We start from the raw sequence: 13,774 nt of genomic DNA, 5'->3' as shown, positions 1-13,774 counted from the left end.
CACATAAAAACATTGCCCCAAATACAAAGCAACAGCAGAGTGAGAAGTGGATGTGTTCCACAAAGCCTGTAGTGGCTACAGGATTTATATATTACCAGCTCATAAAGCTGTGGCATAAGAGCATCTGTTAGGTTCATCAAGAGAGCGGGTTTAAATAAAAGAAAACAGGGAGAGGCACTTTTCTGCAGACATTTAAATCAAGAAAATTGCTACAAGAAGTTTTTTGGGTGTCAAACTACTTACGTGTGTCTGTTAGAAACTAAGAGAAACAAATTCTGTCTGGAGATTCTGGGGCAAGAATGGATTTCCTCTCATGTAGAAACAACATAATAAAAAGGCTTTTAATGTTTAGATTTCACATTATAGGGATGGAAAAGGAGAAGGAAATGAGTACAAAAAATCTCACATCTCTCTTGAGGTCAGAGAAAGCAAAGTGAGGTGAATTTTTTTTAAAGATTTATTTTTGGGATTTTTGTGCCTTTAAAGGAGAGATAGGACAGTGGATAGAGTTGGAGTGCGCGTGTGTGTGTGTATATATGGGTGTGGGATGTGTGTGTACAAAACTGGTTAAATGGTCCATTGTTTTAGTTTGTCTGCTTACTTGTTTGTTTAACTGTATGTTTACTTGTTTTTATTGATATTTTTTTTCTCTCTTCTAGTGCACCCAGGGGAAAAGGAAACTCAATTCGGATTATTAATTTGTAATGTGTCAAACAGTTTCAAATAAAAGTACATCATAAAGAAGAAAATAAAATAAAACAAATTTGATTGCTTGAAAGTGATTTGCTACTTTCTCTAGTTTATGATCTGATGTGTTGATACAGTTTGTAAATATTTGTCCTGTGCAGAGTTCAAAAAGTTATCTAAGATTACTACAATAATCCCAGAAGTACAGTTATTGCTCTTTCACATTAAAATAATAAACGTTGTCAAAACAAGTACTGTAATTAATCAGTTCTGCCTGTGTACCTGCCTGTAGTTTTTTTCCACTCTTTATTACCGGACATCTAGATGCTCCAATAATATTAAACAAGAGATAGTGAATTATTTGGCTTTCCATTTTCCATACCTGTTGCTCTACTTTTATTTTTTAAGACAGCAGCCGGAAGTCTCCAGATGTAGTGTTGCGTGTTGACGATGGTCCTCCTCTGCATTGAATGCTGCTTTGGAGGCTGTACTCGGATGAAGTGTGTAGGAGTCACATGGACACAAGCTTGTAGCTGCTGTCCAGTTTTTGTCCACTCTTCTGTGAGACTCTGTGTGAAACTGTCTCCCGTGAATGTCTTATTTAAGTTCAGTTTTTCCATATTGTTTTTTTTTTTAATTAGCCTTTAGTGCGTTTTCACCCAGCATCCGTCACTGCTTTTCATACTTTTTTTTTTTTTTTTTAGGTGAACTTCCACTGCAGAGACCTGTCGCTCCCCTGTGTTTCACTATGCTGCAAACTCTGCACTTTCGCTTCTGAAACCTGTTGTGTGATGCGAAACTTTCCACAGCCGGAGGAATTAAGGCTTGAATGAGTTTACTCACGATGACTGAGGAGAGCAGAGGTGAGCACAGAGCCGAAAGCGGGAAGGACCTGGAGAAACAGCTCCGGTTACGAGTCTGCGTCCTAAACGAACTTTTAAAGACAGAACGGGATTATGTCGGGACGCTCGAGTTTCTCTCGGTGAGTTTTGTCAATAACTTCAGCCAAACACGACACATAAACACACAGTTTAACTGAGAGTTACGAAGCCCCCCCCCCAAGAGCAAACAAACAAACACAAACAGCGAGCCTGTTTAGTATGCACGGTGCATCACGACTCTCCCACAAGTGTTACAAGTAAGCAAACCCCTCTGCGTGCTACTGTTGCTTTATATAATGAGAGCAGAAGTTTTGTCAACTTTTCCTGTAAATATCCTGAACTCCTCTTTTTTATTGGGGATATTAACTTTTCAGATTGAAAGTGTGAAATTGGGGAAGCAGGCACAAAAGAGGCATGGCACAGTCTTAGTTCCTGCACAGCTGGTGAGATGTTTAATCCTCCACTCAGCCCGACTAGACTGTTAGAGGCTTTCAATTCTTATAACTAATTGTAAGTCATTTTGAGCACTTGATTCTTAAAATTAAAATGAAGACAGAATTACGAAGTTTCTGGACATGTCTGTATCCACTTTAATGAAGTAACTTGATATCTTTGGAGGAGACAACAACCTCTGTATTTCAACTCACCTGTCAACAACCTCTGTCTTATTCCATTAATATGATTACCCCACTTCCCACACACCATAGAAAACACTGCATAGTGACATTTTTTTTTTTTTTTTTGCTTTCTTTGCCAACTTCTGATCAAATCCAGACATGTGGAGTTCTGCCAAGGACAGCACAGGTGGACTCAAATGAAAACCACTCCTGCTGGCAGTCAGCCGGCGTCACAGCTCAGGCTGCGTACTGAGCGTTACACAGGGTTGCTGCAATACAGGAATGATATGCTGTCAGCTTTATGGCATTACATAAAGTAACACCTTAACTAAAAAAAAACAAAAAAAAAAACAGAGGTGAGGGGACTTTCGGAAACATGGTCAGTTTGTATTTGAAAGCTTTGAAATGTGTCACTGTGGTTATCGCGTATTTTAACAAAGAAAAGTCTGGATGTTGAGGATGTTAATAGTGGGAAAAGCTCGCAGTAAAAACCCTTATACGATGTGTTGTGAGCCACGGGTTTGGAAGTGTCCTGTTGAATTATTCTCTGCAGTTTCAGTTTCGCAGCGCGATGGGAACTTTGCAAGGAAGTCCGGTTACTGTTTCCCCAGACCACATGTAAGAGTGTGTACACCCTGACCTCCCTCCCACTCCCCAGATGTTTCCAATGGAGGACAGAGGGACAAGGAGGGAGGGGATGGGAGCTCAATCTGGCCTTTCTTAGAAGTGGCATCATTGGAGAAATGGAGGGGGCGATTAAATGAGTGACTGTGTTTTTTTTTCCTCAGAAGAGCAGGGTGTGTGTGTGTGTGTGTGTGTGTGTGTGGGTGTGTGTGTGTGTGTGTGTGTGTGTGTGTGTGTGCGTGCAGCCACCCCTCCTTCATCTTCCCTATAGTGCTGGGACTGGGATTCATTTCAGAAGTGATGGATCCTTACAAGGGAACTCTGTTCTGGGACGGATGCATCTGACCAGATTGAGATCTGACAGTTATCGGTTGTTGGTTTAGCTGCATATCAAGGCCAAAAGATTTCCAGTTGAGGAAAAAGCTGCGTATTCAAATAAGCATTCAATGCTCGAAAAACAGAAACAACCATGGAAATGCACTTAGCCGAAAATATGCATCAACAGAGAATGGGCTGCAAACACACACAAATGGTAAAGTTAGCGTCGCAGTAACCAAAAGGTTTACAGGACTCTGACCCATAGATTGGTCTCAAGTGTTTATTTCCAATTCTCCCTCATAAAGTATGTCTCAAATAAATACAATTGACTAAAATCATGTTCTAATGGGCGCTCCCTACAGGCCTGCCGCACGTCCGTTGTGGGGACTTAATATGCAGTGATTTTCTGCAGAAATTGTGTGCTTCTGAATATGTATTGTTAAAGTACATTTATGTGTCTGCATTCTGGCACATTTTATATAATTCGCTTCATGTTCCGGTTGTTGTATTTGCGTCCGAATTTTTCATGTAATCCTAAATTGCAGGCTATTTTTCCGAACAAAAATCTTTGCAGCTGTTTCAGCGACTTGAGAGGACAGAAAAGAACAAAAACGCCACCTTTATCTACTGTCTTATCATCTTGGAGGTCCCGGGGAGCGTCGGGGGGGGGAGAGACACTTGGGATGATCAAAGGCCGACCTACCAGGGAGAGGGGTCATACTTAAGACTTTCATCTGATCAGCCACAAACACACCCTTGCCTTCACATCTTTGCTTCATCATGTGTTTTCTTACACCTCTACAAGTTTCTGGTTTCTTGAGGTCAGGATGGCCACGTTCCCCCCCCCCCCCCCCCCTCTGTGAGACTGGTAGGATAATCCAATGGGACTCAGAGTACCAGCAGAGAGAGTGGTAGACTGGATATTGCCAGAAGGGTAAAGGGTAGACAGGGGTGGTTTCTTCTCTTGTTAACCATATTTCCTGGAGGAGGAATTCCTCCGAGGTTAGGAAATACTGGGGAACAATGAGGCTCCGTTCAGTAGCCAAAGTTTAACAGTGGAGCAGAGATTGCTGCTGCTGATCTGTGGGGGAAAAAACAATGCATCTCAGGCTCACTTCACTCTTAAGGTAGTGGAAAACAACTCAGAGAGCGAGGATGATTAGAGCACTTTGTCCCAGGACAGTCTGAGCCTATTGTCTGGCGGTACCTAACCTCTTGTGGGAAAATATTCAGATTGCATCTTGAAGGTCTGAGGATCGGAGAGTCTAAATTTGACTTTCTTTGGATTGGAGTTTTTTTTTTAATTTACGCAGAAGTCTGATAGTTGGAGGAAGGCTGTAGGGAAGCTGTCTCAGGCCTATCTTACATAATGAGCGTTTATAGCCTGAGATAGCTTGTGGTGGTGTTTATCTTGGACAGCTACGAGCCGGTATAATGACAGTCATTCTTAGAAATGTCTGAATCAGGAGAACAAATCAAGGCACAGTGTAAACAGTTTCTTTTAAAAAGTTGTTTGTCTTTCTGCAGTTTTTAAACAACAGTGTCAAATAGAATACTGATTCTGTCCTTCTCAGAGATATTTCAGGTTATTTCGTTGCATGATAAGCACATAGGAGGAAGAATAGATGTTTGGACATTGGAGGAAACCTTTCATGTGCTGATTTAGGAGAGAGATTGGGGACACAAGCTAACCTAATTTATTCCCAAAAAAGTCTTGCAGTGTGTTAAGTGATCCCTGAGCTGCTGCCTTCTCCAACAAAAGCCTGTTGAGCTGTGAAGCCGTCAGAGTGCAGTGTTTGAAACATTTTGAATCCCTTGCATAAATAAGACATACGAAGATGTGGTCAAAGACATTGAAAAGGTAATCATGTTGAAACAAATGTATTTCTTGTTTATGTGGAAAGGTGTGTGGTTGAACATGTTGCTGGCAGGAAGTTTGGGAATCAAGCCTAATGGAGAAAACTGCCCCTAAGAAAACTCATTAACGGCCTCTTAAAAACCCAAATGAAGAGGTGAACACTGCAAATACTGGGTGTATTTGTTTATGGAGGTTCCACAACTCAGATTTGGATTTGTTGACATCTTGTATGAGAGAGTCTAGTAAGCTGAGAAGTGTTCTCTTTTACTGACTGGCTACTTTTGACCCTGAAAGAGGTCAAGTCAGGGGAGAGTGTTCATATGCTGCAGACAGCGCTGATGACCTCAAAGGTCACGACCTCTCGCTCCTTCCCCCTTTCCTGTCGGCAGACTTCGTGCCAGTTTTCAGCTCTTATTTTCTAAAGGAAGCAGGGACAGAAGATGCTGATTGTCGACACGGCCTGATTTGATAAAAACAACAAACAGGACTGTGTAAACAAGGAAAACAAAAGATTTCTGTGTGTGTGGTTGTGTGTGTCCAGTATCAGGACAAATATACAGTATGGAGGCATGTTGTAGTAATCTATAAATCACTGACTCTATGTGAAAAGAAAGAAAAAAACAATGAATCCTAACATACATTAGAGCCAAAATACCCTCAAGGTGGAAGCTGACATCTTGGGATGGTGACAGAATTTGGAGCTAGAGTTGAGAGAGCAGATATCTGGCTGGTGAAGCCGCAGTATTGGCATTCCCTTCCTTCCATTAACTAAAACTCACATTGAATTACAGATAAAACAACAAAGATCCCTCAGGTCAAAGCCGATTCTTGGGTTGGTTTGAAGCAGACACTCACCGTTATGGAAAGTTGAATCATTCTTATTTTTTCTCACTGTTTCTTTTCTACTCTGCTGATCTGGAGCAGCATTTGACAACACAGCTGTCTGTTCTCTCTTGCACACTGCCAGTTCACTGTGAGATATTTACGCCCCTGTTACACCTCGACCGCATGTGTTTATTCACGGGGATTGAAGGTAGTAACAGAGGCATAATGGAGGGGAAGATGGCAGCAATTTAAATCGTCGGAGCCAGCGAGAAAGGGACAGCACTGTGTGTGCATGCCTGAGTGTGTGTAATATGCGAAAGTCCCGCTGTTTGTTTGGACGCCGTTCCTCCGGTGCCTCAGTCGGTCAGTAGGGGGAGCTCCACATGTTTTGACTTTATTTTTGGGGTGTGTTTTGAAGTAGTCTATGACATTAATATTCACTTTGCGGCATTTTACTCAAAGTGAACTGATAAATAGTGATGTTTTAGGGTTCTGAAGCCTGAGATGTTAATAGCTGCTGTCTGAGTCTGTTTGTGCGGCTGCTGGGTGAGAGAGGGCAAAAGCAAAAGTTGTTTATGTAAGTGTAATGACTAACTCTCAGTGATACAGCGACCAGAGCAGATAACATTAAGCTGTTTGAATATCTCTGTAAGCGACAGATTGGATCAGACCGTCTATATACACACTCGTATGAAGCTGGTCAGTTGCAGTTGTGAGGCTGAGGGCGAGTGCTCAGAGACCGCCAGTGGCCATTAGTGTTGCTTACATGAACTTGTCTCCGCAATTGGGTGCATTTAGTGATAAGAGATTCCACAAAGAGCTGTTACTGCCCTTCTCTTTTCCTTAATTACCTGCTTTACTTGGAGCTGATGATTGCCCGTTCTTACTGCGCCACATCTCCCTCCTCAACCCTGTGACCTTTCATACACCTCAAATCTCTCTTCCTGCTCCTCTTAATTTCTTCTTTTCACCACTCTGTCTGCAAAAGTTTCCTATTGCCGCCACCATACTCGAGCTGAGTGTTTCCCCCATCGCTGACCAGCGTCTCGTATAACTTACAGCGTCGGAGTGGATTTCTATTTCTGCTTTAATTTAGCTTTGTTCTCTGACACAACGCGGTCTGTTCTTTGTTTCTGATACGTTTTTCTCCTCGACTCTTTTTAATAGGATTAGGTCAGCTGCTTCTCCTTCCGGGAATGTAGACAGTTTCTATTGTCTGTCCTCAGTGGTAGGCCCCTGATCTGTAAAGCACACACTTGCATTTCTTTTGCACACCAATGACACTGCACATGCTTTAGGTGTAAATAATCTATCTATGTTACTTCACATTCTATGTATATTAATGCTCTGTGTTGTTGCATTGCCTCATATATATGTGTGTGTGTGTACATGTTAAGCACTCTACCGTAAAGCTTTTTTTATAGAGATCCTGAAGATGAATGATTATAAGGATTAGCTCAATGACGGCCGACCCCTGTCCTGCACAGCATTTTGTGTCAGCCTTCAGTCCCTTAGCCATAAAAACACCTGAGTGGGATAATCCTTCATCTATCTAGTGAGTCATTTTGAGATGGCTGAACTGAAGCTGTGTTTTGCATGTCTTTCAAAGATATTCGATCCATTCATCTTCACCAACAACACAAGATATAGCAATTCCCTACACGTGGCAGTGGACCTGTTTGGTAACATTCATGCCCACATCATGTTTTATGCAACTTTGACAGAGTATAACAAGAAACATGGAACATCTTTGTGTTCACAAAGCAGTGTAATAACTGACTTATCAGGATGTTAGTTTAAGTTTCTTAATGTGTTTGTAAGGATTAGTGTTGAACCACTTTCATTTGGGATACTGGCTTAGTTGTGCACTGAAAGCCAACTGTTTTTTTATTGTTATTTGCCAAAGTTCTTATATTGCCTCGATTGTTAATATTAAGTTAATATTCCAGCTTGATTAATGCAATTTCTTCTTTTCAAAGGATTGGTTCAACCTTTTTTGAGGAATTAATATTCTGTCTGTCCTGCAGAGAGTCAGATGAAAAGATTTATTAAGCAGCCATTGAGCTTTCTGAGCTGCTTGGATTCACTCAGCGTACAGACCTGTAAGAGGGATAAACAGATACTTTGGCTACGGCCAAAAGAAACACACTCGGGGCTGGGCTATTTTTCAGCTTTTAGAGGTCCTGCAGTTTTAGCTATATTAACCCACATGTTTCCTGTGTTTATGCTAAGATAAACTAAGCTAACCAGCTGCTGACTATAGCTTAATTTTTACTGTGAAGAGGTGAGAGCACATTGATCTTCTCTTTCTATGTCTTGTGTAGTTCTACTTTAAAGCAACATGTTCATATTTCTTGAAGGCTTTAAGTTAAATCACGGCTTTCTAAAAACAAGTATCAATGTTTAGCAATAAACTGTGTGCTTCTGCTTTCTGCTCTTTAATTTCCTTTTGCTGCAAACTGCCTCCATAGTCCTCAAGCAGCTTACACTGTAGAGAGTTTCTTTTGCTTTGTCCCAGGGGCCATTTTTCAAGCAGGATTTCCTTCCTTCCTTCCTTCCAGGCCCTCCCGGTCTTTACATTGTGCTGCAAGTTTCCTGCTTCAACACACTTCGCTCTCACACACACACTCTTCCCCCTCCAGGAGCGAGGAAAGGAGAGTTTTGCCGCAGGTGCCCACTTGGCAATGTTGGGCTTAGTTGCATAGGCGACGGGGCTGTGTGGACCCCTGTACTGAGTCTATGGCTTGGTTTCAGCCCAGGAGGCAGAGGTGGTGCTGTCTTGATGCCGAGGAGAAGGCAGCCTTTGATTTAGCCAATGCCAGCTGCCTGGTCACATGGTGCTTACGTGCCACAAGTAGAAAAGTGGCGGGACTTCGGTAGACACAGGGATGTTCAAGGAGTGTGAAGGGGTCATGATAACAAAGGGGCCTGTGTTTTAGCTGGTATGCTTTAATGCAGGGATCACACATCTGCTAAGATCAGTATGCCTTCAGTGTTGTTTGAAAACCTGCTTCAGCAATGCCGTTCATGTAAATTTGCAAAGAATGAACCTGTCACACTCTCTCTTATTAAGAGTCCCACATAAAAGTACAGCTGTCTCTACTCTTTCAAATCTGACTGTGACATTTTTGATAGAGAGTCCTGAAATGTGGGAGGACAAGTTTCTCTATAGTTACACTCTCACTTTCCATGTCATTAGTCTCTCCATATATCCTGCCTTTCTGGGCTCTGAATCTATAAACACCCACACCCACCCAGCCAGACATGATGGGAAATTCCATTTCACTCCAAATTATTTAATTAAGCACTTGAATGGGATTTGTTATAGTGGCTCTGAGCGTTAGACAAGTGCCCCTCTGTCCCTCGGCCTATCTCGTCTGCAGACATCCTTTTCATGTCTCTCCGTCTCTTTCCATTTTATTTCAGTCTCTGAAACGGGTTGTTTTGGACTCTAACTTCCACAATGCCTGGACCTTATTTGTTTGATAGAACATAAGAAGGCCTCTCCTTTACATTAAAAAAATCTTCAATTGGCTTTTCTTTCTCAGAGTTTTAGTGTCTAGTTCTGCCTGTGAAGCTGAAGTGTTTGGCTGCCTGCAGTTGCCCTGCGCTTGCTCATGTTTTGATTTTGTCTGGTCTCTGCTAATAACCTAAAAGTGAAGAGTACTGTCTCGGCCCACTCTATATCTAGATGTTTACATCGATGACATCATAATAAACTACGAGGGGAAAAGGACATTGCTTAATTTTTACACATAAAGACATGAGCTTTAGATACCTAAACATTTGTTTTTGTACCTGGCTTTAAAGACTTTGTAATTCTGCTGTAAAAAATGGCATTTTAATATGGGCTGTTATGGGTATTTCTTGGCTTTAACCTTCACTTTCTTTCGATTTCTTCACAAAAAATGAGATAACTATGACCAGCTCCATAGCTTTTTGTCACAAGAAGGATAAATAAATCACTGACTCTTTAACAGTTCTTTAAAGTGAATGGTTTCATTCTTGCTTGCGTGAAAGAAAAGGCTTAATCTATGAACCTTTACACTCATTGGTGTGGCGCCTTCTGCTTTGTCCATTCACAGACAAAAAGAAGACAGAACCCTGGCAGAAGGGGTTATTTGTACCGGTGGGCGTGCTTTGAGTAGTGCTTTAAGGAGAGTGAGAGTGGGGTAGAAACTGGCTCGGCGTCTGTTCAGTTCTCCATCGACAGTGTCCGGTTTCTTTGCGTGACAGATCCTGACTCTGCAGGTTTCCTTTTTTCCCCTGACTGTCCTGCTGAGATAGATGTCTGTGTGTGACAGTCATGCTTGGAAGAGCACCACAGATTGGCAGACTGATGATTCTGCTTAGTCATCCTGCAGATCAATGCATGGTCCCCGTGTGTGGCTCTGATGGGAATTGCCATTCATCAGTGGGTAATGGTTTGCTTGGTTTCACATTGAGGTTGGAGAAGCATGACTAGCTGTGTCTCTTAGTCTAACACTCACCTAGTGGAGGCTCGTTTTGCTGCTCAACATCCAATTTCACAAGTCAAAAGATTCCTCATAATACACTGAGGATAGCTGCCATTTACAGTGCTGTGATGGGTGAAATTGAACAGAACTACAGCCTGTCAGGCAGCTGGTGTAATGGACATGACCAGATGCATCATTTTATGCTCATGCTCATTTCAATTCAATGTCAATTGTGCACCTAGCTCACCAACGCTGAGGCACAGACATAGATGAATTGCTTCATTTCAGCTATTTGTGTATTTCCTTTGCTGCCTGGGTCACTGGCAGGACAAGAAAGACGTCAAGGAGAAAAAAGATATAGTCATAGAAAAAATACGTTTAGGAGATCTTTGAAAGCACTTTAGAGATCATCCTTTTTTTTTTAAACCAGATTTCCCCAGCATTTTTCACCAAAAAACATTGCCTGAAACAAAAAAAAATCCATTAAAGTTCCATAAATTTTCCTGGAAAAAAACGCCTCTTCTACAAGAGTATTTTGTTCCCTTTTGGGATTCATCAAAAGCTCATTTCCTGGCTGGAATTTCAAATTAAAGTGAACAAGAGTTCTAAAGACAAATGAATACACACTTGGTTGTCTCTGTTGTTAATCAAAACCAAAAACCCTGCATTGAGCTGCGCAGATGAGCCTTAATAGCCACTCCCACCATAGACATATTAACATTCCCCACTGTATTTATAGTGTCTGTTTCCTGTATACATTCCAAGCTGAGAGAAACAGGATGAATTTGGAAAATTAGCCCGAGGCGTAACTAGATTGGAAGCCCAGGATGACTTTTGGAGGTGTCACCAGGACCTGATGAGGACAGGAGGGGCCAGCTTCACTACAAAGAGCCTTTTCTTGGTTTTTGGATGTTCCCTTGTGTTTCCCCACAGGATCTGAGGATGACAGACTCTTGACTTGAGGGCTTCTGGGGATGGTTCAGTTTTTGCTTGCCAGGAGTTCTTTTTATTTTGTATTGGTGTGTGTCATTGCAAGAGATTTAACCCACCAATGTTGATTTGAAAAGCATTTCCTCTGTGCAGGAAGTACAGTAAAGGCAGTGTATCCTCCCTGAAGGGTTGTCGTGTTGAGGCCAAACAAGGCTTGTTTTTCACCCTCCCCTCCTTACCATCTCTACTTCCTCCATTATCTGTTTATTCTGCTGTGTCTCTGTCTTTTCTGCTACTCTTTGCTTTCCATACCGGCACATACACAACCCCTCACACACACAAATCACATGGACTCAGGTGTTTCCAGAGCTTCCCCTCAGGCTTCCAAGCTGCTGGCACACCTGTTAGCTGCTGTCCTTTAAACCGTTATCACAGTGCTTTACTTTTAAGTCTGCCATCCTTTGGGATAGATGTATGATGAATAAAAACGAGACACTCACTCAAAAAGTCTGTTGCGTTAATGAGCTTACTGTCACAGTCTAGTGATTTATTACAGTAGGCTTTTTCGTGTGGAAGCATTTTTTGTGTCTCCATCTCTGGCTTTGAATAGTCTTTGTCTTGTTTTTTTTGTGTTTGTTAACAGGAGAGGATTCTTTTACAGATGGTGGACTAGAATACATTAAAATACCCATTACCCGTACATGACGGTGGTAATATCTCTTTCCACTGAGTTCACGATGTAAGTGATTGTGTTTGAGTGTTTGCCAGTTCTCCAATCAGGACAACAAAGCAAATTAGTGAACCATCGGTGGACAAAAGAGGCAGTATGTCTGATAAACTCTGAGGAAGGCCCATTTATTCTCCCGGAGTTCATACTGGTCACCAGTGCCAATGAACCCAGATCTGACCCTTTTGCAATTTTAGAAATGGATCTCACGAAGCAGCAACTTTGGCTGCAGAGGAAGCTTTTAAAATTTTGCGGACAGAAGCACTATTTCATTCAATTTTCTACTGCTTTTAATATGGCAGTGCTTTTAATTTCAGGGAGAGCATGGTGATCTACTGTTGAGCCAATCGATCAGCTGGGACCTTGGATTCTTTTTGTTGCATTAGTACATCAAATAGGCCCCATGTTCTTCCAAAAGTTTTAACTTGAATGTATTAGCAGATATTTTGAGGCTGGCCTTGTTCTTGATTCAAACTAATTTCTCTAGCCTGGCAGCAGCTAGAGATCCTTCTTTTTTATTCCCAGTGTAATTCGCTGCATCATTTTCTCTCTTTCAGTACACTTTTCCACACCCAATGAGATTTGTATTCCCATCATCCGTCCATTCTGCATTCTGCATGGTGTGTTCTTCATGTTTTTTTAATTGTATTTTTTGACATACCCCAGATGCTCTAGCTTGGCAAATGTATTATACACAGACTTTATTTTGAAGTGCAAAAATGTCCTTCATTGTCCTCTTGTTATTTCATTTTTAGTTGATGTGTCTGAGGGAGCAAGAAGCCTCTATTTAAGCAAAAGTCCTTGTGTGGTTTGTCTGTTTCATTGACACAGAGATCAACATTTACAGGAGGGGAGACAAGCCTTCCGTCGATTGTATCTGTCAAATCTGGTGAAGAGATCCTGGTGTGGGGGGGGCGGCAACATTGCAACAGCATAATGTCCATTCAAAAAGTATCCTGAACTAAGTTGGCTCTAAACACACTGTGTCGGAATGTAAACAGGCTTCAAGCCACTCTGTTTCACCTCTGCCTTTCATTTCCAATGCGCTGCTTAAATCCTAGGGCAATGTGTGTAAACTTAAACTACCACAGTCCAGAGTGACAAAAAGAAAAAAAAAAAGTTCTAGACCATACTCTCTGTCATGGATATATTTTTGCCTGCTACTAACACCTACAGTTAAAGGATCTATGTCCTTCTAAGTTTTGATTCCGGTGCTGGTGATTTGTGTATGTTTTGACCAGAGAAGTAGGCGGCCTTAAGGCACTCCACCTAACCAATAGGTGTTGCAGCGGTGAAAGCGAGCAAGCGAACTTGTTCAGAATGAACTGATTCTACCCAGCCTAAAAAGCCTCTGAATTTTTCTATTAAGCTCGATGACGTAGAAACATGGTAAAACTAGGATAAATGTTTTGTATAAGTTTAGGATGAGTACTTGCCAACACCCACTCAAGTCTAGGTAATGGAATACGGAATTCAAATCAATTTTGTTGGTATAATAAAGGCACACAAGGTTACCCCCCCCCCAACCCAAAAAATTATGTTTGCTGCAATATAGCATCAGGTAGTACAGCCATATTTCCACACATTTGTTGCCCACAGCATGTTACCCGGTGTTGATTAATGGCAGGGATGGCCTCATCCAGTGATTGGACCAATCCATTCATCACACCCAGCTTCTTTGTGGTTTAATGAAAACTTTAATGGGGTTTTAATGTGTGGTCCCTCCCTCAGCCATCAGTGACAATCCATGTGATTATACCTGGGCCTCAGGGAACAAAGTGACTTTCTGAGAGAGTTTTTCTTCATTGTTGATGCATGATTGAGGGTACAAATAGTGTGTATTGTACAAG

General features: G+C 41.8%; 1 protein-coding gene across 1 annotated transcript in view; it reads left to right on the top strand.

The window, feature by feature from the left end:
• The first annotated feature begins 1,229 nt into the window (after window positions 1-1,229).
• prex2 (phosphatidylinositol-3,4,5-trisphosphate-dependent Rac exchange factor 2) overlaps window positions 1,230-13,774 on the top strand; it is a 106,446-nt gene continuing 93,901 nt past the window's right edge. The window contains exon 1 of the mRNA XM_061064592.1: window positions 1,230-1,669. Coding sequence (XP_060920575.1) covers window positions 1,517-1,669 — 153 coding nt within the window. The 5' untranslated portion in view covers window positions 1,230-1,516. The remainder of the gene's footprint in view (window positions 1,670-13,774) is intronic.

This window comes from Labrus mixtus, chromosome 19 (genome assembly GCF_963584025.1).
Source record: "Labrus mixtus chromosome 19, fLabMix1.1, whole genome shotgun sequence".
NCBI classification, from domain to species: Eukaryota; Metazoa; Chordata; class Actinopteri; order Labriformes; family Labridae; genus Labrus; species Labrus mixtus.
Note: the sequence above shows the minus strand (reverse complement) of the source record. Positions and strands in the feature narration are given on the sequence as shown.